Source organism: Anguilla rostrata, chromosome 5 (genome assembly GCF_018555375.3).
Source record: "Anguilla rostrata isolate EN2019 chromosome 5, ASM1855537v3, whole genome shotgun sequence".
NCBI classification, from domain to species: domain Eukaryota; kingdom Metazoa; phylum Chordata; class Actinopteri; order Anguilliformes; family Anguillidae; genus Anguilla; species Anguilla rostrata.
Window position 1 is genome coordinate 34662166 of NC_057937.1, and position 24095 is coordinate 34686260.

At 42.1% G+C, this 24095-nt stretch overlaps 2 protein-coding genes across 3 annotated transcripts; one reads left to right on the forward strand and one right to left on the reverse strand.

Moving 5' to 3' along the window:
• Nucleotides 1–2310: 2310 nt before the first annotated feature.
• Nucleotides 2311–12852, reverse strand: taldo1 (transaldolase 1). Of its 2 annotated transcripts, none has more exons than XM_064335886.1 (8): nucleotides 12640–12852; nucleotides 9086–9209; nucleotides 8835–8942; nucleotides 8189–8320; nucleotides 7482–7657; nucleotides 6030–6227; nucleotides 3980–4125; nucleotides 2311–2710 (listed from the first exon to the last, which is right to left on the reverse strand). In XM_064335886.1, the coding sequence occupies exons 1-8, from the start codon at nucleotides 12740–12742 to the stop codon at nucleotides 2678–2680; spliced, it is 1020 nt and encodes a 339-aa protein (XP_064191956.1). In that variant the 5' UTR covers nucleotides 12743–12852; the 3' UTR covers nucleotides 2311–2677. The 2 variants fall into 2 exon arrangements, with proteins under 2 accessions (XP_064191956.1, XP_064191957.1); XM_064335887.1 differs by lacking the exon at nucleotides 12640–12852 and adding an exon at nucleotides 12301–12321.
• Nucleotides 12853–16286: 3434 nt separating this feature from the next.
• On the forward strand, nucleotides 16287–22157 carry LOC135255124 (zinc-binding protein A33-like). Its single transcript, XM_064335889.1, has 6 exons — nucleotides 16287–16759; nucleotides 18380–18475; nucleotides 18647–18877; nucleotides 19058–19080; nucleotides 19165–19283; nucleotides 19906–22157. The coding sequence occupies exons 1-6, from the start codon at nucleotides 16355–16357 to the stop codon at nucleotides 20454–20456; spliced, it is 1425 nt and encodes a 474-aa protein (XP_064191959.1). The 5' UTR covers nucleotides 16287–16354; the 3' UTR covers nucleotides 20457–22157.
• The last annotated feature ends 1938 nt before the right edge of the window (nucleotides 22158–24095 follow it).

A 24095-nucleotide genomic window follows, 5' to 3' on the forward strand; every position in this document is an offset into this window, starting at 1 on the left:
TCGTGTTTTTCTGCTTGGTTTTTGGGGAAGCCCGTCAGCACGTTGCTTCCTCATACTGCAGCTCGATAGGTCACACAGCTTCCCCTCTATTTCAGGAACCAACTGTAAATACCTTCCCCGCAACCCCACCCCTCCACACACACACGCACACACACACAGTTGTGGAGGTGAAACCAGGTTAGTTGAGAAGGAGAAGCGCCACCCAGTCTGAAAAACCATCTCTCTGGACTGTGTATTATTTATGGATTTTTTAAAATATTTATCTCAAGATAGTTGTATCATAGACAATTTTACATCATGGTTTTACATGTGAACTATATGGCCAAAGGTAAGTAGGTAGGTCACCTGACATCCAACAGCTCATCCAAAATTAAGGGCATTTATATGGAGTTTGGTTCACGCTTTGCTCCTATAACAACCTCCAATCTTTTGGGAAGGCTTGATACTAGGTGTTGGAGCATTGCTGCAGGGATTTGCTTCCATTCAGCCAGAAGAGCAATTGTGAGGTCGCGCAATGATTGGGCGATTAGGCCTGGCTCGCAGTTGGCTTTCCACATACTGTAATCCCAGTGGTTTTGGATGGGGTTGAGATCAGGCTATGTGCAGATATATGGACTGTGTGCCCGGGGTCATTGTCATACTGAAATGGGAAAGAGCCTTCCCCAAGTTGTCTAGAATGTAATTGTATGCTGTAGAATGAAGATTTGCCTTCACTGGAACTAAGGGGCCCAGCCTAAACCATGAAGAACAGCCCCAGACCAAGGGGTGTCCAGATATTGTAGTCATATATGTAAATTGCCATTGTTGTTTTTAGTGATGCTATGCATACATTTGCTGGTTGAGGAATGCAGGTAGGTCTGGCATTCTTGGTTATATATCTTGGGTGAGTGCACTGGTGCATTTTAATTGTAAGTCAACTAAATGAATCTAGCATAATGAGTTTCTAACCAATAAACTGTGTTGATCATTAAAATGTTTTGAAGGAAAAAGCCAGTACATGTCTGATAGAACACCACTGCACACTAAGGCTGCCTGCTATCAGCAGTATGACCGTGTGTAGGAGTGAGAACTCGAAACTTAAACCAGTGAACCAATTAGACGCAGCATTCAGAGACTGCTATAAATTTATATTTGACTCCAACTCCCACTGAATAGCATGCATAACACTACAAGACAGAAAGTGATCATAATCGTAAAAGGGGGAGTTGCACTAAATATGGCCATGCTTTTGAGACTGCTTGCAATTGATGACATGGTTATCCCTAAGAGAGAATTAGGGCAAGTACAGATTAAGCATCAAAGTACTATACCAGCGGCATTGCATATGACATCCAGTTTCCAGTCCAGTGTGTTTTATTACATGTTATTTCTATTCAAAGAACTAAGGCCAGCATCTCCAAAGTCAGTAATGTTTAGCTGTCCAGTCTCATTATCTACACTCTTGTCTTGAACATCCAAATTCAGCATGAACATAATTTGTGGGAGGGAAGGAGGGAAGAATTGAGGGAGACCAGAGGGTATTTCATGAAGCAGGACTACTGAATTAGTTAGGATAACTGCACTGAGTAAAAACAGTCCTTTTTACTTCAGTCCATGTTCCATATTTGGGAGGGTTCCAGGTTTTACTTAGTGCAGTTATCCAGCAAACTCGGCAGTCCTACTTCGTGAAACAGGGCCCAGAAGTAGTTAGCTTGTCTGCTTGCATGGCTAGTAAGCTAGCATGTCATGGTTTGCTAACTAGGTAGCAACAACACAATATTGTTCATTTTAGTGTTGTCAATGGAGTCAGAAGCTGAAACAGTTAAGGTTGGTAAAGATTTGACAGAGCTGCCTGCTCCCACTGTTTTGTTCAGAGACTACTATAAAACATTACTATGGCTTATTTAGAACATGTAGGCTAGTGGTTAATGATATGATGATTAATATGTCGTCAGTGTTACCACACAAAGTTTGGCACTTTGAAAACAGCCACTGCAATGCCACTAGGTTGCAAAACTTCCAGTAAAAGCTACACCCACTTCTGGTTTTTGAACTCTGCATAAAACCTTTTCATAAAAATAAAATCAAAAGTTGAATTAGCTAACTTGAGTGCTTAAGAGCTCAGTATATTTTTGTATCAATAATGCATACAAGTACTCAAATGTCTTATTCTACGAACAAAATACAGTGAGGTCAACACAATATATGCACCACTGACAGACTTGCGAGCTTTCAAATGACACCAGAAGTCATTCTGTATCCACAGAAATGCAAAGATGTACTGATGCAGTGTAGCTGTATTACCAACCCAAAAAATAAACAACACCCAGAGAAACAACAATTTCTTTATTGGGTTTGAGTACCATCATCGTTAAGTTTGGAAAATTTGGTCAGCAGGTGGAATGTCACATGGGACTAGGATAGACCCCGCTAGGGAAATGTAAAGGAGAAAGTGCGTCGTCCTCGAGGAACTACAAAGTGCACTCTACTGCCCACTGAACATAGCAATAGCTACACTCTTCAGACCAGAAGGGACCCTACTGACTGTCCAGTGCTGGGTGGACGGAAATCGGCCACTGAGACCCTGGTTACAGCAGGATGAACTGCAGTTTCCCCCCCCCCCACCACCCCACCCCACCCCACCCTCATCCCCACCCCCACAGGCGGCTTGGAACCGCCCTCATCTTCTGTCCTGCTTTCACTGTCCGTTCTTCACATTCAGCATCTTCTCCTGGAGAAAATGGAAATTAATTTAAATAATGACATTGGCATACACCAGTACTCTGGACATTAGGAAGAAAAAAGAAAAAAAAGGATACGAAGCCCAGGACACAGGAAATTCATTACCCCTCGATATAACCAGATCCGAAAACACTTCGCAATAAACACTTGAACGAGTAGACACCAACCTTTCTGTCAATTAATGATAAACCGTATCTGAAATGCTGGAAGTTCCTTTTTTTCTTGAATTGCCCTACAACTCAGTTGCTTTATATTGGTATACTGCTTTATAACTGAATATGCCTCTATAAAAAACACATTTTACATTATGGTCCAAGTTCAGGCATTTTGAACATTTATACCTTCATTTAAAAGATGTGGCAAACCATTACTGCAAACCATCTGTTGTGAAATTTTATTTTATGGATGACATTGAGGTGATTTATATTTATATATACATTTATAAAACCTTAATTTTATAAAGAGCAGAGCAGTCATTGGAGTATTTGGAAAAATAGTTTCAGCTGCATAATAGAGAATATTCCTATGCAAGACCACTAAGAAATACAAATGATATACTGCCCTCTACTGGGCAACAGTCGCAAATGTAAAAACCAACAGGGGGGAGGACCGACTCGGGAAGGACAGTAGTGACATAACGAGTGGAGAAATCAACACCCAAACTTCCGCAAAGGGCAGATCACATTTCTGGGTAAGAAATTCCAGTTGCCTAAATATCAGTGTCAGCTGATTGATTGATTGATTGATAGCTTTCAGTTTTACCCACTAAAATATATCTTTGGACTTGCACTTGTTGCCAAGAGCAGCAACAAATGTTTTGTGACACGCGTGGTGTCTCAAAAAGCATTTTTCAGTTTCAGAATGGACTACTGCAGCATGAAATATAATGCTAAAAAATATCCATCTTAAAAAAATTATCATCAGAAGCGTGGCATTGTTTGGATTTGGCGAGAAACACCAAGTTTTCTGAAAAACATCTTGTCTGAGAAAAAGGGAAATTATTTGCAAATCATACATAAAAAAGTCAATGCAAAAGCAGAGAGACATAACCCAGTTTTACTGGATTAGCCAATGCATTCTCCAGCCTGGTCACAGTCCAACTGAAAGACTCAATATTCTGAATCTCACCATACATTTCGCTTCCCCCTCCACCCCTCCCCCCCTTTGAGTTCCCAACTCTCAGGCCCAAATGGGACGACCCCACTGCTCTCTTTTCTGGTAAGGGTGTCCCCTCCCCTCCTCCCCCGGCCTCCCTCACCTTGATCATTCCCTCCAGCTTGACGGCGTCGGCGGCGAACTTGCGGATGCCGTCCGACAGCTTCTCGACGGCCATGCGGTCCTCGTTGTGCTGCCAGCGGAAGTCCTTCTCGTCCAGGTGCAGCTTCTCCAGCTCGCAGTCCTTGGCTGGGGGACAGGGGGGGGGGGGGGAGGCAGAGGAGACCGTCAGTCAAACCAACCGATCACCCGTCGCTACGGCGCGCCGTTCTTCTTCGTCAAAAGGTAGCGAATCAATTGCGAAATCGAGTAGGGGGGAAAAAAAAACTGGGTGCGCGGTGGGAAAATGTCACAAAATTTAAATAAGTGAAGGCGTGTCATATTGATACACATGTAGTCTGTAAATATTTGGACATGGACACAAAATCTGTTGTTTTGGCTCTCAGCACAGGATTTGAAATGAAACCATGAATGAGAGGTTAAAGTGTATTTAAAGTTCACAACTTGAAAATGAACGATAAATCACGCGAAGACAAAACAAAAACAGTCTGAGATCAATATCAAGGGAAAATTATCAGGGTGGGGTGGGTGGAAGACCGGCTTCAGCCTTAAATCTTAAGATGCAACAGAAGTGTTCTGAAATGCAAATAACCCACTGGAGAAAATGCAGTTTTAAACAAGCATGTAACAAATGACAGGGCAAATCTGTCAGCAAGACAGCTATGACAGACGTAATCACGGCAGAATGAAATATTTCCTAATTCTACTCAGAAGGCAACAGTACTCGTCCGTTGTAACCAACACTGTTAATGCAGATACGAGTCTCCCAAGCACCGTCAATCAATGACAGAAGACTCAAATTTGTTTCTCCTTTTAAAACACCTTTGCTGCAAACCATTATAATTATCATCATTACCATTTTTTGTTAATTTCTGTGAAAGTTAAATGCATTACAACCCATTTTAAAATGTGTGCATGAGTATGGTTCCACTGCTTTAAAAAAAAAAAAAAAACATCCCCTGAGCAACATTTCCATGTACATTTTCCTAAATAATTGGACCAAATGTAACAAGAATGCTGCTCATCGACATCACGGAGTCACTGACTGAGCTTATCAGTGAGCAAAAGCCTGAATCTAGACGTCTAGAGGAAAGGATATCTAGTTTCAGAGATGTTTTGACAGACTAGGTGAAGCCCAATGCTGCTCAGGTTTTACTCGGATATAACCTGGCCGGCTACGTCCAAGTCAGCTCAAAAAAACGCTCACTTTTCAACCAAACGTATCCGGGTTTTCACTTGAACGCCCAGACAGTGCGTCACTGACTTTATCACAAAAACATTAACTGGGTAATTAGTGGCCGATAGTTTATCAACGTAGGTTATTAGGGTGGTGCAATTGAGATAAACCCTCGGCACAGCTTGGAGACACTGGAGGCCCTGGTTTTACATAAGCGATTGAGCAGGCTCTTCAGCTCCGGGCTAGAGGAATAAAGTGAACGGACGTTACTTTCAAGTAACTGAAATACAAGGTTTTGATAAACCTATAGGCCACATACAGTAATGTCTCTCCCCACTGGTTATCAGGCTTGCAATACCGGTTTCCCCCCACCACATACTGTCAAGTACAAACAAAGCAAAGGGATCAGTGTTCCCATCAGAGGAGGAAATATTTCGTTGCACTTGTACTGGAAAATATCTTCTTACTCAGGGCCACTGGCAGATGGCATGTCAGCACGGATTCTTTAAATTCACCACAGTGACAATTACGTCTGCCAGCCGCTGAAGCCAAACCCTTCCTGTTTATTTCCTCTTCAGAGTACACATTCAATGGTTTCAACCAAGAACAATACCGTAACGGTGGATGTTCTGTACTGGAAACTCATGTTACCAACTGGAAAATCCAGGTGTTAAGAAGCAGAGATGACAGAAAGAACGCAGGAGGAGTCAAACATCCGGTGGTTCTAAAGACTGTGGGCCCCAACCATTTGAAGGCCAAAGAGCTTCTAGCACATTCTAGAGTTCGGGGCAAACTCTATAAGTCAATCACACACACTAATAGGAAGCCTTTGGGAGAGGCCGTGCCGGCTCCTTACCTCCTTTCGCTGTGAGCATGGGGGTCACCGTGCTGTGGTCCTGGTTCAGCTCGGCCAGCAGGCCCGGGGAGATGGTCAGCAGGTCGCAGCCCGCCAGCGCCTTCACCTCCCCCGTGTTGCGGAAGGAGGCGCCCATCACCACCGTGCTGTAGTCAAACTTCTTATAGTAGTTGTAGATCTTGGTCACGCTAATCACCCCTAAAGAAAGGGAGATGGCAGTATAAAATAGAGGGCACATTATTAAAGCAAGCAATTAATTATAATTATTATTATTAACAACAAACCTTCGGTGACCTGCGTCCATTGGCTTTCCATAAATTCATATCAAGGAACACCATTAAAAATATATAATAATTCCACCTCTCTTCAACCACCTCCATGAGATGAGATCAGTTGACCGTCTTAAGGCGATTCAAAGTATCTGTATCTACGAACGCAGCATGACGTCTGAAACTGAAGGCAATCCACAGTATATCACTGTCTTCCCTGATCGAATTACTTAATTACATCTGTTCGCTTGTCTGCTTCCTACAAACTATACTTAGAAACAGTCACTGGGCACAGCATCAATGTTTCATCAACCTAATTGAGTTTTTGCCTGCCTTCTGGTACCCCTTTTGTGGGAACCGATTGGCTAGTTGGGAGCAGCAGTCATTACCAGTAGCCAGTTAAACTGTCTTTTGGTGCCAGGCACACTCGAGATCGAATACCCTGCCAAGAACATTAAGGTCCACAGGCCCCTTGTGTCTTAGGCTGCCCTTCACCAATGCTCTTCTAATGTAGCATCTATAAGACCAATAGCAAGACTGAGCACCCCCCTCCCCCTGTGAAAAGGAATCCGAACACTCCAATTGAGAGACATACTTGGGTGAAAGGAGGCTGGCAATGACGCAAACTCCCGCTGTGCCTAGCAGAGCAGGTTTTATTCTATCCATTTCCTTCTCCTCAAAACACAAGGTTCCAGTCTAACCTTAAACCAGGAAGCCATTCCCATAAACTGCTGCCTTTCTGGTTTATCACACCATATTCCTTTCGTTTTGAAAAGGGGAGTGGTTCACAGCAGTGCACAACGGACATTGTGCTTGCCTTGACATCTGCACGGCAGCTAGTAGCATTCCAGTTCTGGCAACAACATTCAATATCTGTTACATAAAAGCTCCATTTAGTTTGCCTACGAAAAGAACACGAACCCTGAACTTAACAAGAATCCTTTTGACACTTTCGACCTCTTCAAATGCCCTTAAAAATTAACTTGGAGGACTTGGAAGTTAAACTTAGACATTATTCCCTTTTCAAAATGCATATTATTCAATAAACTGTTCACTTGCGGTTAGCCAACGGAAAGTCCGGATTTTCCTTAACCGTTCTCGACCGTTAGACCACGACGGCGCAAGGTAATGATGCGGCCAATCAGGCGAGAGGATTCGGGCCGGTGGCGGGCGCGGCGCGTACCCGGGTCCTCGTGGGGCTCGTAGCTCTTGCGGTCGGTGTTCTCCTTGTGCCAGTCCAGGATGCGGCCCACGAAGGGGGAGATGAGGGTGGCGCCGGCCTCGGCGCAGGCCACCGCCTGGGCGAAGGAGAACAGCAGGGTCATGTTGCAGTGGATCCCGTGCTTCTCCTCCAGCTCTCTGAGGGGGCACAGACGGACGCATCGGAGGTGAGGCGGGAAAACGGGCAGGGCCGCGAACGGCGACTAGCGAAACATTTTGACTTTGATACCAACACAAGCTTGTCGTAACAAAAAGTAAAGAAATAACTATTTAAAAATAGATACGACAAAATTCATTTTTTTTCTTTTTGCCCTTTATCTTTTTGCCAGTGTGATCTACTGCTGCCTTTATATCTAGCTAACTTTTCTTCCTCTGTGAGGACAGAGCTACACAGCCAGCTTTCTCCAACTCGCAGCTCCACAGAGACACACACACATACCCTCACACTCAAAGGCCACTAGGTGTCAATGTCAGGCGTGTTTTCTTAAATTCTTAAAAGGCACAGTATTTATTTTCCAATGGATAGCAACCATTTTGCGGCCACAAAAATCAACGTCAGGCGCGTTTTCATAAAGTACTCAATTCTGCAAAATGCTGATATAGTAGCTTAAATTTTGGTACAGCGGTACTTTAGTACTGGTATACTGTGTAACCCCAGCGGAGACTCACCGTCCGGCCTGGATGCCCTCCCAAGTGGAAGAGAGCTTGATGAGGATTCGGTCCTTGCTCACGCCGGCCTCGTCGTACAGGGAGATCAGCCTGCGGGCGCGGGACACCATCGCTTCCTTGTCGAACGACAGCCTGGGAAGATAAGGGGGAGGGGGGGACAAAAACAAAATTTTTATTCATTTATTTAAAAAAGAATAAAGAATAAAGAAAAAAGAAAGAGAGAGAGAACAGAAGGGGGTAGAGATTACAACAAGGACGGGTGAATTTACAGTTGGTGCCCATAAACCTCAACTGAATCTACAGGTGTGCCACATATCAGGTACGGACTGCACTGATGTTCAGGAAGGACGAAAGAAGCCTGAGGGAGACAAAGCCAGAGGCCCCAGGCACTCGCATCCCTGGATCCAGGACTGGAAAAATCCAGGTACACAAAGTAAAAGCCTTTCCCAGTATTTTGTTCCAATCTTGCCAATAAGCACAATTCTTCAGCCAGGAGGTAGAACTAATTGGTGAAATCAGCTGGCTGAGATCATGGGTGGAAGAAACACATGGCAGGACTTCTACTTTCTAACCCCTGGACGTTCCACCTCCGCCTGGACGCTGACGGGGTCCGGAACGAGGCTCGAAAGCGTGCCCGGGACGGTACCTGGCGTCAACTTCGGTGGAAACCCTCCCAGGGATTTTCTTCAAGATCTCCAGACCGAAGCTCACAAACAGCTTGTCCATGGTGTTCGTCACCTGCTCCTCTTCACTCCTAGAAGAACGAGACAAACCACACCAAAGCAGAGGGTCAGTGTCATGGAGTCCGGTGAACGCACCATTCAGTCAGAATGTCAATCAAGTCAAATGGGGGCTGAGCACAGTGAACCACTGCGATCCTCGGCGTGGGATACTCACCCGCCTTTGGAGATGCCGTACTTGATGGCCTGGTCCAGCAAATGCTGGTAGGCTGGCATCTTGGCCGCCGCTAGGATCAGGGAGGGGTTCGTGGTGGCATCCTGAGGCTTGTACTCCTCGATGGCTGCAGGATCGTGTGGGAAGAGAGAGAAATGTGTCAATGCTGGAACAAACGCTCCGATGCACTGGCCAAACACATCCGCATTCCTAGCCGGTATTTCTCCCTTCGCTACGGAAAGCTGTGAAAAAAAATCAATGGAAAGGAAAGAGATAGAACATTCATCCGATTAACATGCATGTGCACACAGCACACAAAATGCCTGTGCCTCAAGGCCTTCATTGACAGCCTCTCACGCTTCACTGAGAGCCCCTCTGATCCAGTCATGGGACATGACAAGACAGCAGCGCATGTCACAGCCTGTTCAAAATACTCTTACATATATATACATTTTTATATACACACTCACACACACACATCCCTTTAAAGTTATGCTGATCATCTGCATACTGTGCAAATAATCAAGCATCTGCTTTAAATGTACTTTGGCACATGTAACAAATACCAGGTTATAAATAATCTTTCGAACTAAATAACAGAAGAAAGTATTCCAATTTGTTTTAACTGCTTCTGGGGTGGTAGTGTGGGATAATGGTTAAAGAGCTTTGCTTGTGGGTTTGTTTTCGACATAGCTCAGGAGGTAAGATCGGTTGTTCGGCAGTCGGAGGGTTGCTGGTTCGATCCCCTGCCCTGGGCATGTTGAAGTGTCCCTGAGTAAGACACCTAACCCCTAATTGCTCTGGTGAATGCGAGGCATCAATTGTAAAACGCTTTGGATAAAAGCGCTATATAAATGCAGTCCATTTACCATTTACCATTTTCCAGGTGGGACACTGTCAGGTACCTTTGAGCACATCACTCAACCTGAAATGCTTCAGTAAATATCCAGCTGTTTAAATGGCTCGCATGCCAAAATGCAAGCTGTGCAAGGCAATGTGGGTAAAACAGTCCATGGTCTAATAACTGCCAGAATGTAAAACACAATGCTGCCAATCAACAGGTTTTTAAATGAATAACAATAGAATTGAAGTCAGGTCAGCAGGAACAATTCTATCACAGCTTGCATTTAAAGCTAAACGTTTCATTGAGGAAATGAGAAGGCAAAGAGGAAAAGAGAGAAAGTTCCTTGTCTGCAGCTCTCAAACAATCAGCGCTTGCAGCCGTCCACGTACTCAGGGCATTACTCAAGCTCCAAGTCTTACACATATAACCGTTACCCAATACCAGCTCAGTCAGACATTAGGAAACAGCCAGATAGTCAGGCCACAGACTGCTGAAGAGAGAAATGCAGAGGAAGTATCTGTTGGCAGCGACACCAGAGTCCAGCCCACTGTCAGCTGATCGGCCTTCTCCCCACCCAGGGCACATTGTGCCTCTGAGAAACAGCACACAATGGCTACTTGCAAATCGGGCCACGCTACCCACCCCCCAACCTCACTGTCTCCCTCCCTCTTCCCTTCATGCACAAAGTTCATGCTTCTGTCTCTCAATTGACTTTTTTGAGAACTAAATATTTATATTAATTTGAAAAATCCCACAAAGGAACATACTTTAACTAGTGCCAGTTCCTGCAAGCTTAAGGATCTGCTAACACGGATTAGCTTGAGATGGGAGGTGGGCCTTCAGTGGGCTGCCATTCAATCCTGGCCGTGTGCCAACAAGCATGCATGGACATGGTGTAGCTTCTCCCACTGTAGTTAGCATGATGCATGTGTCTGAGGGGGTTTTTAATGACCCACATAAAATGAAGTTAGTCCATGGACAAGGCCACAGAATGCCAGCCTCAGCAGAGATAGCATCAGGGGTAAAACAAGTCTACCTGTCCTCTTCAATCCTTGTTGCTTCACATACTGTATATTTATGAATGCCTGGCAGAGAACGGATTTCAGGTGCTTTGTTCACACAAGTGCCCTTATAGTCTAAGGGGGCAAGGGAGAAAAGTGAAAATAGTGGAAAGGAAAGCAGGAAGAGAAACTCACTTTGTATAATTACAGCCACGCTTACTTGCAGGGGTGGGTATGCCTCAACAATAAATCCAGTTATCAGTACAAAACTAATCGAGTGCAAGAAAATGAGAACATATTAAATATGGCTAGTGGGTCTGGATGAAAACCACTCTGAACCTGCAGCAATTTTCACAAGGATAACCTTAAGCGCTCTTTTACTGTTATTCTCCTCCAATATTCACGAGAAGAAACAATGTAGCGGTGTGCAATTCTCCCTGTTACAGAGTTGGGACAACAATTATTTGTTCAAAAGCCTTTCAATCACATGATACAACCTAACGTTATGTGCCATATTATGTGAAACCTTCGGCGAGTCTTACGAGTACACACCCCAAGAGTTCCCAATACGTGTTCTCATTTAGCCAGCTAATTTAACCAACTGACCAAGGCAGTAAGCAAACTAACAGTAAATTTACGAAAGAACAGAAAATAATGTACCCGGTATACACTCTTAAATAGGCAGTGTTACGTTCATTTCAGATACGACAGAGAATCTCCAATACGCGCGGATCTAGCATCGTCATGTTGACGTAACGAGTAACTAGTAAGAAATTCAGATATTAATGAAGGTAACGTTATCCACCAAAGTATTTCTGTCTTGTCATCCTGACTTGCTAACAGACTGAGGGCTGAGGAAACTGTTGGTCACGCCATACTACATATACAAGATTACACCATCTTCACACTTCGTAGTCTGGATCGAATCATTCAGCTGCGCACACACAGCTACAAATTGAGCACTGCAAAAACTGCACGTTGTTCCATTCTGATGACACACATGGTGTTTACTAGGTACGCTGCAGATCTGAACCGATTAATGTCGCTAATGTAATGTAGTTAAATTGTGCAGCTACACAGGAAGGTACGAATATACTTTTAAGCCATCAAAACCGCAAAAAGCCATGCCATATGAAGCAAACAACCCACCTAACATTAGCTAGCTGGTAACTTTATAGCATTAGTCTAATGCTGAGCGGTCAAAATGCGCTCTTTGGGGTTTGGCTGTCGACGTTTAGCAAGGCAAGCTACGTTGGTAACTTACTATCTAGAAGCTGTTCCAAGCTAGCTAGCTAATGCTAGCAATTAACGTTAGACAGGTAATTTTGCTATATATTAAACCCAATCGTAATCGTACAAGACAGCAAACTTGCCTGAATCTAGCCTTCAGGTACAACCCCCAAGCTGTGAAGTCTAAAGATACGGCAGCAAGAACCTCCAGTTAACAATCCGATTACCGGGGTCAGGGAACTCAGTAAACAATGTGACAGCTAGCTACTACGAATTGGTGCTACATTTGGTAGCTAATGTAACTTTCGCTACGAGTGCACAGCTATACTGGATGCATGCATTGCATAAAAATAAAAATAAAATTTTAAATTGGCTGACTGGCTTTACTAGTATATTAAAACAACCAAGAAGTACCGTTAGCGACATAGCCGATTCATTAGCTCGTAGCTTCCTAGCATAGATTTTATTTTTTTGTTCTTTACCGTTAAAATCCCCCGTGTCTGCCACAACCACTGTGTACTTTTTCAGCTGATCCAACGCCGACTCCATCTTTCGCCGTTTATCAGGGGAGACGGACACTGACATGACCACACAAAAACAGGGGGCCCTTTTATACCAAAGCGCGTGAATCGAGGAAGAATTTCGAAGCCACGAGAAAACGTGAACGCGGTCAGAAAGGACAGATGTGCGCTCGTATGGAGACTAAGAGAACTGCAAGCTGTTGCCATCTACCAATGAGAGACGGCTTCTTTTATTGTTTGCACATCTCCAGTTTCTCACCAGTCATGTCGCCTGTAGCATATTTTTTCTTACATCTTAAAAATATATAGTATGATGCTTTTTAAAGGCATTCCGGATCAAACGGTGTGATCTGACACGGGTATTAGCTATGTTAATCTGGAAGGGGTGGCTTCTGAAATTCTGATTACTTCAATGAGACGGATCTACGACTGTGGTGGGCGGGTCCATCTTCCAAATCACTGCCTCTTGTGTATGTTGGCAAAGCGAAATATGTTCACATAACATTTATGGAAACCATCCATAATCAGAACATATTTTTCCAGGTTAACAATCATAATCCATTTGACATCAATTTTCAATACAGAACGTAAATTTCAAGTACACTACATTTCCAAAAGTATGGACACCTGGACATCACACCGATATATACTTGTTGAACATCTCATTCCAAAGCCATGCGCATTAATGTGGATTTGCCCCCACCCTTGCTGCCAAAACAGCCTCCACTCTTCTGTCTTCTGCAGGGCTTTTCCAGTAGATTTTGGAACATGACTGGGGATTAGCTTCCATTCAGCCACAAGTGTATTACTGAGGTTGGGCACTGATATTGGCCTTAAGGTCTGACTAGCAGTCAACATTCCAATTCATCACAAAGTGATGGGGAAGAGGTCAGGGCTCTGCCCCGGTCAGTCAAGTACTTCCCCACAAAACTCAGCAAACCATTTTTTACGGACCTTGCTTTGTGCACGGGGGCATTGTCATGCTGAAACGGGAAAGGGCCTTCCCCAAACTGTTGCTACAAAGTTGGAAGAACACAATTCCCTAGAATAGTATTGTATGCTGTAGCATTAAAAATTTATCTCCACTGGAGCTAAAGGGGCTAGCACTTTACCGTTGGCACTATTCGGGCCAGTACAGTTGGTACTATGCATTTTGCCCAACCCAGATTTGTCCATCAGACTGCCAGATTGTGAAACGTGATTAATTAATCCAGAGAATGCCTTTCAACTGCTCCAGAGTCCAATGGTGGTGTGCTTTACACCACTCTAGCCAACGCTTGGTATTGCACATAGTGATCTTAGGCTTTTGTACAGCTGCTAGGTCATGGAAACCCATTTGATGAAGCTCTTGACAGTCCGTTCTTGTGCCGACGTTGTTTCGAGGTAGTTTGGAACTCTGTAGTAAGTGTTTCCAACAGAGGACAGGTGATTTTAACATGCTGCATTCTTCAGTACTCTGTGGTCCTGTTCTGTGAGCTTATGTGGCCTACCACTGAGTGTTGCTCCATCCTGTATGTTTACACTTCGCAATAACAGCGCATACAGTTGGGTAGGGCAGTTCTAGCAGGACAGAAATTTGACAAAATGACTTGCTGGAAAGGTGGCATGCTATGACAGTGCTACATTGGAAGTCACTGAACTCTTCAGTAGAACCCATTCTACTGCTACGTTTGTCAATAAATATTGCATGGCTGTATGTTTGATTTTATGCACCTGTTAACAATGGGTGTGGCTAAAATAGCAAAAACTACCAATTAGAAGGGGTGTCCACATACTTCTGCAAATGTAGTGTATGTCTAAAACGAGCCCTTAAAGTGTCTTCTATGTGTTTATTCCTTCTTTCCCTTCTTTTATATTCTCTGAGCAGGGGTGTAGCACAAAATTCTGGGCCCTATACATAAGCACTCTCCATGGGCCCCCTTCCTCTCTTGATCCATGTGTCTCATGCATCATTCCAGGCTTTTCGGGGGCCCTCCCCCCATTCGGGCCCTGGGTAGTCAGTTCCACTTTCCCCCCCACTACGACGCCCCCGCCTCTGAGTGTTAATACACGCATGGCTGAAAATTCAGCGCGGGATTGCGTGAATTACGCCTATATTTTATGAATCCTGTATGACTGCAATATAGCAGGAAAATCCCGCTGATACATTTAGGATGAAAAGCAGTTTTCCTTAATACCCTAACTGTACAATTGAAAATATAATTGTAAGTGCTGTTCTTTAGGCTGCATAGGCCATTTACAAGTAAATGAGTGCGTGCAAGTGTGTCGTCTGCTTTTGTGGAATGCCGCCAAACGGGAGGCAAAATTTTACGCTATTTAAACCAGGGGCCAGGACATCTCTCCTAGAGCGTTCCTGTGGAAGTAACAATTATTGGGCTTCTCAGCCAATGAACAGTGTTCTCAGCACAACTAATGAGCCATAAACCTGCACCTTCGAAGGACCGTGCTGTAATGTTTGAAGAAGAAGCTCCCTAAAACTCTGATGGAGGTTTGCCGTATGGAAAGTGAGGGACTATCATCCACACTGCATGTTATAGCGAGGTATTGTGAGAATATGAGGAATAATTTCATACATATTCTGCCACCACCCATCCCTCACTAAACCCCCTCCCAAACCTTTGAAATATCCCCAAAAATTTTACTCATAAGGGGGGAAATCCTCCTCAAACCAAAAATGAATTTTAAGCAATAACCTGTGTGTTACCTGTCTGTTTACATTTGTATCTAACAGTTGCCATTTTGTTATATTTTGTCAATCCCACGGTGGCAACATTGTAATGCGCTGTAAAGATGTAAAAATAAACACATTCAAATAAGGCACATCCAGGATCAACAGTCAACAATTTTATGGCTGGCTAGAAATTGCTAGAGCCAATCAGATTGCAGGAAACCAGTCTCACAAACTGTAACTTCTCTTTCCAGAAGCTCTTGAGGTAGAGCTTCCAGATTAAAGAATAAAAAGGAATATAATCATAACCTATAGCTTGAGAAGTGTTCACTATTGCTACTGGATTCATATATAACATCATAAAATCAGTAAACAAGCTTATGACCAACAGCCATACATCTTGTGAACTTTGAGTTACAAGGATCCAGGAAGATAGTTTGATCATAATCTGCAGTTAATAACTCTACCAGTAGCTGTTAGTTTTCTGGAATGTGTATCAGAGAGCCTGGGAAATAATGCCAAATAAACGGATAAGCAGCAGAAAAGTTTTATCATAACATCTCTAAATTGTACACTGAGAGAAATTCTGCCAGCACAATTTGTTGGCCAGTGAGTTTGAGTGAGGGTCTGCCACAATAAAAAAAACCATACATGAGCAAAGGATGGGAGACCTTGGATCAATTTAACAAATGACTTGACTGCTAAATGATCAGAATCTGTCAGACAGCTAAGGGTTATACCAAGTCAAAAAAAACAAACAATACTGGAGTAGTAAAAGGCTTAAACATACAAAAAAAATCTTTTGGAAATTTAAAATATGGTTGAAAAATTGAGTTCTTTAAATAAATGTGACGCATGTCTTTGAGCTTGCTAATGTTCCTGTTCCGCAAGCTTTCCCCAGAAAGAAATAGGACTGGTTTTACGGAATGCATACGTGCACGGAGCAAGAGCACCTGAACCTAAGTAGACCAAGAACCCAGTGAGGGACAGGACGTATTTTATTTCCGGATGGCTTCAGTTATGCCTCTTTCAGAAAAAGACCTTCACTGCCCTGTGTGCTGTGAGGTGTTCGTTTTCCCTGTCACTCTAGAGTGCAGGCACACCATTTGCAAAATTTGTGTGCAGAAACACTGGGAATGGAAGGGATCTCGCGAGTGTCCTGTGTGTCAGAGAAGGTCTTCCACGGACAGACCTCCTATCAACCTAGCTCTAAAGATAGCCTCTGATTCCTTGATGGGTCTGAAGCTGCAGAACGCTAAGATGGATTCCGAGGCCTGGTGCAACCTTCATAATGAGCAGCTGAAGGTCTTCTGCCTGTTTGAGGAGAAACCAATCTGCACTGTTTGTCAGGTGTCAAAGGAACACAGGCTCCATTTGTGCTGTCCGGTGGAAGAAGCTGCTTTGGATCGAAAGGTGGGAAAGTTCATCTTGTGTTTTAAAGCGTCTGTAAAGTGAAGTGGTTGGATGTTTCATTTTTTTAGGGGAGGCTTATTTTAGGGCTGCATAGAAATAAACTGAGCACAAATTATCAGTTTGATTTGTTCAGTTCAAATGAATAGACCGTAAAGCAAGTCATTTACCCGAGTGTTCAGACAAAAAAAAAAATGCTTGAACCATATTTCCAGTATACAGATTATTGTGTTCACTGTATCAGTTGGGCTAAGTTATGTAACAAATGGTTTCAATTGCATATTATAAATATAAAATACTTTTTTTATTAACACAGAGTTAAATATCAAGTGCCACAAGTAAGACATGCTATTTGTTTTGTGATGGATAGTCTCCCATCATCACAGCAACCCAGTGAGCAGAAGCCAGAATCTAGATGTCTAGGGGGTGGAAATCTAGGTTGAAAGATGTTTTGACCTAAACAAACTGGGTTAACGGAGGCATCATGGCATCATGCCATCCAGACGTTCATGACATCTGGAAGTTAGATGAAAACCTGGCTACATTTGGTTGATAAGTGAGTTTGTAAAACATGGAGATGAATTGGAGCTAACTGAACTAACCTAGTCCGTTTATGTCAAAACATCCCTCAACATAGATTTCCACCCCTCTAGACGTCTAGATTCCATCTGGATTTGGGCTTGTGCTCGCTGGGAAGCTGTCATAGCAAGGGATTCCTCCTACTGTACTTCTCAAACTTTTTGCAAGTCTCTCATACCACAATTTAAAATAATCTGAACATATAAATTCCCAAAAGCTCAGCCTATGTTTGATTACAGAAAAGCTGCAAATTCTCCAACAGTGTATCTTAACAGTTAAGTAAGTTAAGTAACAGGTATCTTGTGTACTGTATTTCTTGTACTTCTTGTCTTCTTATATTGCTTCATGGTTCAGGTCTTTATTGAAAATGAGAAGTGATCTCAGTTACATTATCTTGTTAGATAAGAGCTAAATATAAAAATAATTAACAGTGTAATCAATTTCCTATTTAATTGTAGATGAGAAATGTGTATATCACTATTTCATGTTCCATATTTACTTTGAATCATATCACATTGAACTTTGAACGGAAGTGTGATATGCTGTGGAATGAAGAGTTACTGGATATGGCGTTTACAGTGTTTTCCCATTCCTTCCTCATAGTGACTAACAGTCACCAGATTTTTGGAGTTTGCGTAGACGGCATTAGCATGAGGACAATGCTTTTGTTTTTGTTTTACTTCATAACATTTAGATTGACCTTTGGCCAGGAAACATAAATGAAATTCCTTGAGACAATATTGTCTTTCAAAATACTGGTACCTTTTTATGTGTTATATCATGTAGAAATCTCTGCCATTTTATTTACCTAAATCTTGGGGAGTCATTACTGGGAAAGGAATATTGCCATACAAGTGTATTAGCATTTTAAAATTGTATATTCTACCAGTATGCAAGCCCCTGTAACTGTCACATGATAACTTCAGCAATGGATGTGGGTAAAAGCTGTGCACAAAGGCCATAGTCTTTATTTGTGATTAAACTATAACCATAATATTCTGAAGACAAGACTTATTGATTCCCCAAATAAATTTTATTTTTCAGCGTGAGATTTCAACACAACTGAACTCATTCCAAAAACAACTGAAAGCATTTAACGCAATTAAAGGAGACTGGACAGAAACAGAAAACTACATAAAGGTATTCATCTACAGTTTCCTGACAATTTTCATTAAAATACGTTAAAACTCCAGAACATAGCTTTGTTAATGTTGAAGCTGTAATGTAATGAATTGGCCCTCGACAATGAATGTAATAGATGTATATATACCTATGATATGCATGCCTTTTGATCCTAATACTGTGTCCCAGGTCCAGGCTGACAAAACTGACAGACAAATAAGGACAGAATTTGAAAAGTTACATAAGTTTCTCTGGGAGGAAGAGACAGCCAGGTTGGCAGCCCTGCGAGAGGAAGAAAAAAAGAAAACCCAAACTGTGAAGGAAAAGCTTGAGGGTATTACAAACACTATTGCTGTTCTATCAGACACTATCAGCAATTTACAGAAGGCTATAGAAGCTGACGATGTGTCCTTCCTACAGGTAAATACTATGAATCGTTTCTGTATTCATTTTGACTTTATTATGAATTCTTATGAATCATCTAAATTTCACAATGCTGGTTCCACACAAGAACACATTTTTATCTCTACATTAGTGCAACTCCCCAGTGTAGACATATTGGTATAAGTTATCATACAAACTTCTTTTTGTCTTTTGCAGGACTTCAAGCAGACAAAGAGCAGGTAGGTAAATTTAGCATAAACCCCAACTATGTTATGTTGTACTGAATTCCAATCCACTGCAATGGTGATTCATTAATATTACAGAGCGATATCTAGAACACCAGAGGTCGAGAGAATTTCAGGAGCTCTGATAGATGTCTCTAAACACCTGGGCTCATTGAAATTCCATGTCTGGAAGAAGATGTTAGAAATCATCAATTACAGTAAGTACTCACCAATGTATTGTATATAATAATAAAGGTCCTTGCATTATTCACAAACATGCTAATATCAATATTCTTAACAGGTGATGCCTTTATCAGTTAAGAGAAACTAATAATTGTATTTCAGTAAATGCTTTAATGCACAGGTGTCAAACACCTGTTCTGGAGGGCCACAGTATCTGCTAGTTTTCGGTGTGTTTCAGGAAAAGTGATACATTTAAGTCATTTTGAGTGATTGGCTGAAACTTCACACACCTTGTTCTCAAGGCCTTAATTGGCTGCTGATTGGAAGGAAACAACAAATACCTTCAGACACTGCAGCTCTCCAGGACTGGAGCCTGACACCCCTGTCTTAATATGTATAATTACCCTTTTATTTCACAATCCAGTTGATATCTGGTGTAATCAGTTTATGTGTAGATTATTTTTTCATGAGCAAATTTTAAATTTAAAGCTTGCCCCTACCCTCATTGAGTATTTATTGCTTGGAATAGCTAATTTTTCTACATGGATGTTCTGGTATAGAACCTGTGTAAACCTGTGCATGGCTGCTAACGTAGGTTTACGTTCGAAGGAGCTTTGCAAAAAGGATTTTTTTAAGAACGTATTTGTCCTGTTTTAGCTCACATCACTATGGACCCCAACACGGCACATCCAAATTTGAGCTTCACTCTGGAGCTCAGTAGCGTGAGGTACAGCAGCAAGCACGAGGTGCCCGACAACCCCGAGCGCTGCACCAGCCGCATGGCAGTCATGGGGGCCGAGGGCTTCACCTCCGGCAGATACACCTGGGATGTGGAGGTGGGGGACAACAGGGACTGGTGCATCGGGGTGGCCCAAGAGTCCATCCTTAGGAAGAAGACCATCTTCCTAAAGCCGGGGGAGGGTTTCTGGACCATCAGCCTCTGCAACGGAGACACATACTGGGCCCAGACCTCCCCCCGGACCCGGCTCTCCTTGAAGACCAAGCCTCAGAGGATCACCGTGGACCTGGACTACGACAAGGGGAAGGTCGCCTTTATCGACTCCATCAGCACGATGCCCATTTACACGTTCAAGCACAAGTTCAATGAAAAACTCTTCCCGTACTTTTCACCTGGAATTAATGTGGAGGGGAAAAACCAGAGCCCAATTAAAGTCTGTCCTTTGACAGTGTCTGTAATGACTAAATAAATCAGAGCAGGTAGTATTATGAGTAGTACCAATAGTAGTGGTAAAAGTAGCAACAGGATGGTTACAACTAATTCTCTCATTCAGAGACTTCTAAAACATTTTCTACATATTTTTCTGCATATTTGTTTTTCATATTCACAACATATTTACATATTAAGTTTTTTTCAGGAAAAGTCTAATCTAAGTGTATTTGAGTATGGGTATATTCTCCAAAATCCAAAAGCCAGTGGTTCCCAACCATGTCCTGGGGACCGCCCGTGTATGCTAGTTTTTGTTCCAACTAGAGTTGCAATCCCACTAGACATGAAAAGCACCTAATTAAAAAAAAAAAATTGCTTGTTAAAATTCTGGAATTGGAACTGTGGTTGGAACGAAAACCAGGTGGTCCCCAGGATCGAGGTTGAGAACCACTGCCCTTAAGCCTTAGTGCTGCCCAAAGATATCAACAAAGACAAAAGGCTAGCAGTCATCCCACACAAGGATGACCAAACTGTACTGGGCCAAAAATGGTACAGGAAATAACAAGAAAACACGATAATGCAAGCCAATGGAGAATAGTGTCTACAAATTGTAGTGAGAACAATGATATTCAGAGCTAGCTCAAAAGCTAGCATGCTAGTTAGTCTTTTTGAGGAAGTGTAAGATGATTACATTTTTTTAAATAAATGAAGGACAGTGTAGAATGATGGTAGTGTTATAGGTAGTGACATATAAAATGATTTTTAACAAAACTGGCATATTTACATCTTCATAAGTATGTTTTCTTCACCACTAATCTCTTCATTACTAATCAGTTATTCCAAAAATATCACTTGATTACGTTGTGAAAAAATAGCTTGCTGGTGACAATGGGGGGAAAAAACCCTAAGATTTCTAGTACTTCCTTCGCATAATCTTGTAGTTCTGAAGGACAGAAAATCCACTTAGCAAGCACTCTCTGACCCAGTCAGCCTGACAGGGCAGTCCCTTAGTGCTTGCTGTAACACAGATGAGCCAGAGGGGGCAGCACAGTCAATATTGAGTCAATAGAGTGCAGAAGGCCAGATGGTTGGCTCCCAGTGTAAAGAACGTTTTATATGCAAACTGAGGATGCCTTCTGTTAAGAACTAGGTGAAGCCATTTTGGAATTTAGTTTGGTTTGGCACAGTACGTATGTCAAGTGACATAGCAGGGAAGTTCACATTTTTAAAAAAGTACTCAAGACCCAGAAAGGTTGGTCAATGGAGAGTATGGAGGTATTTTCAGATTAAATTGCTTTAAAGACAGAACAGGACCAGTTTTGTTTGTTATTTTTTGGAAAGGATGTTTGTTTTGTCTTGGGGCTCCAGGCAGTTTCTGTCCTTGTGGAAATGCTGTGGTACCAGGCTTTTCTGTAAGTCACCCTTATTTTGTGAGTATGTTAAGGTAGGGTTTTGTGGTTTTTGCATAAATGTATATTTTGGACTGTACAGTAAGTATCTGGGAAGGAGCAATTTATTTCACTTAAGAAAATCTCAATTTCTGCACATGTACCTTCATGAGGATGTGATATAATGACTTCAGAAACAAATTGTGTCGAGGATATTCATATCTAGCCCATCTAGGGGTGGGAGTTTAAAATCAGTTTAAGCATTCCGCTACAATGCATCAGATGATTGCTTATTCAATGTATCAATCTGTTTGTGTCTGTTACTGTTTAAATAAACCATTATGCATGACATAGATTTCATATCCACTCACGCTTTCGGATGTTCGAGATCATGTAGGAATCCAAATGTTTTATCTATTGCAATATACGGTGCAGTCCTTAAGTATTTGGACTGTGATGCTTTTTTTGCCTCTGTATTCCAGCACATTGGATTTGAAATAGAACAATGAATATGAGGTTAAAGTGCTTGCTGCCTGTCAGCTTAAATTTTTGGGTACTTACATTCATGTCAGGTGAATCGTGTAGGAATTAATGCTCTTTTTATCAATGATCCCCCCATTTTCAGGGACCAAAAGTAATTGGAAAATTGGCTGCTCAGCTGTTTCATGGTCAGCTGTGTTGTTGTATCATTAGTTCATATGCAAGAAAGCTAAAGGTCTAAAGTTGACTCTAGGCATGGAATTTGCATTTGTAGCTATTGTCTCTCAACACGAGGACCAAAGAAGTGCCAAGGCCAGTAAAGCAGGCCATAATGACATGTAAAAATCAGAATAAATTGGTGAGAGACAGCCAAAGCATTGAGTGTGTCAAAATAAACTGTTTGTTACACTGTTATGAAGCAAGAATGCACTGGTGAGCTCAGCAATATCAAACAACCTGGTAGAAACGGAAGACCACTGTTCTGGATGACCAAGGAATACTTTTGATTGCCAAGAAAAACCCCTTTTCAAGTGTTGAACAGATCAGGAACACTCCCCAGGATGTAGGCATAAATGTGTTAAAGACTAAATAAAGGGAAGACTACACGAGTATATTCTCAGGAAGTTCACTGCAAGACGCAAAGGCTGACCTCTGGTAAGCCTCAAGAACAGAATGGCCAGGTTAGAGCTAGAGAGCATTTAAAAAAAGTTTAGAGTTCTGGAATAAACACTTATGGACAGATGAGATGTATTAACCTGTACCAATGTGATGAAAAAAGAAAAGTGTGGAGAAAGAAAGGACTTGCTCATGACCTAAAGCACATCTTTGAAACATGGTGGAGGTAGTGTTATGGCTGGGCCATGTATGGTTGCCACTGGAATTGGTTCACTTGTCTTAATTGATGATGTGCAGCAGGATGAATTCCAAAGTGTACAGAAACATCTTACTCAGATATCCAAATGCCTTCAAACTCATTGGACTACGCTTCACCTTGCAGCAAGACAATGACCCAAATGCACTGCTAAAGCAACTAAGTAGATTTTCAGAGCCAAAAAGTAGAATTCATTTGACTGGCCAAGTAAATCACCCGACCTGAAACCAATTGAACATGTGTTTCATCTTCTGAAGACAAGACTAAAGGCAAAAATCCCCCAAAACAAACAGGAACTGAAGATAGTTGCAGTACATCAGGCAGTCATTGAATGCAACAGCTTTTCAACCAAGTACCAAATATGATGACTTTATTTAAAATCATGTTTATTTATCCAGTGAAGGGACTATGTATAAAATGAACTGACTTTTTATACTATGCATAAAAAAAGATGTAATTCCTACATGGATCATTGGATATGGATGTAAATACCTGTAAAGCTGACAGTTTGCTCTTTAACCTCATATTCAATGTTTCATTTCAAATTCATATGTACAGGGTACAGAGTACTGAGTCAAAATAACAAAAAATGTGTCAGTGTCCAAATGCTTACAGACTGCACTGTATTTTTTTCTTTAGAAAACAAACTTCCCTATAATTACGAAAGTATGATATCGCTTCTCTGTAATTACCAGTAAAAGAGGATTTAACTCTTATTTTATGCAACTGTTTGTGAAACTGCTTCACAGTTGAATCAAGCACAATACAGACGACATTTAAAACACTCCTGCTCATTTTGATATCTATTTGTTCAAGATTCTCAAGCCCTAAGTGCAGAAATATTACATTAGCTTACATTAGATTTAATAATTCCACAATGGAAGGTGGCTGACGCTGTGTGGTGTTCACAAATCACCACAATCCAAAGATATACATATAA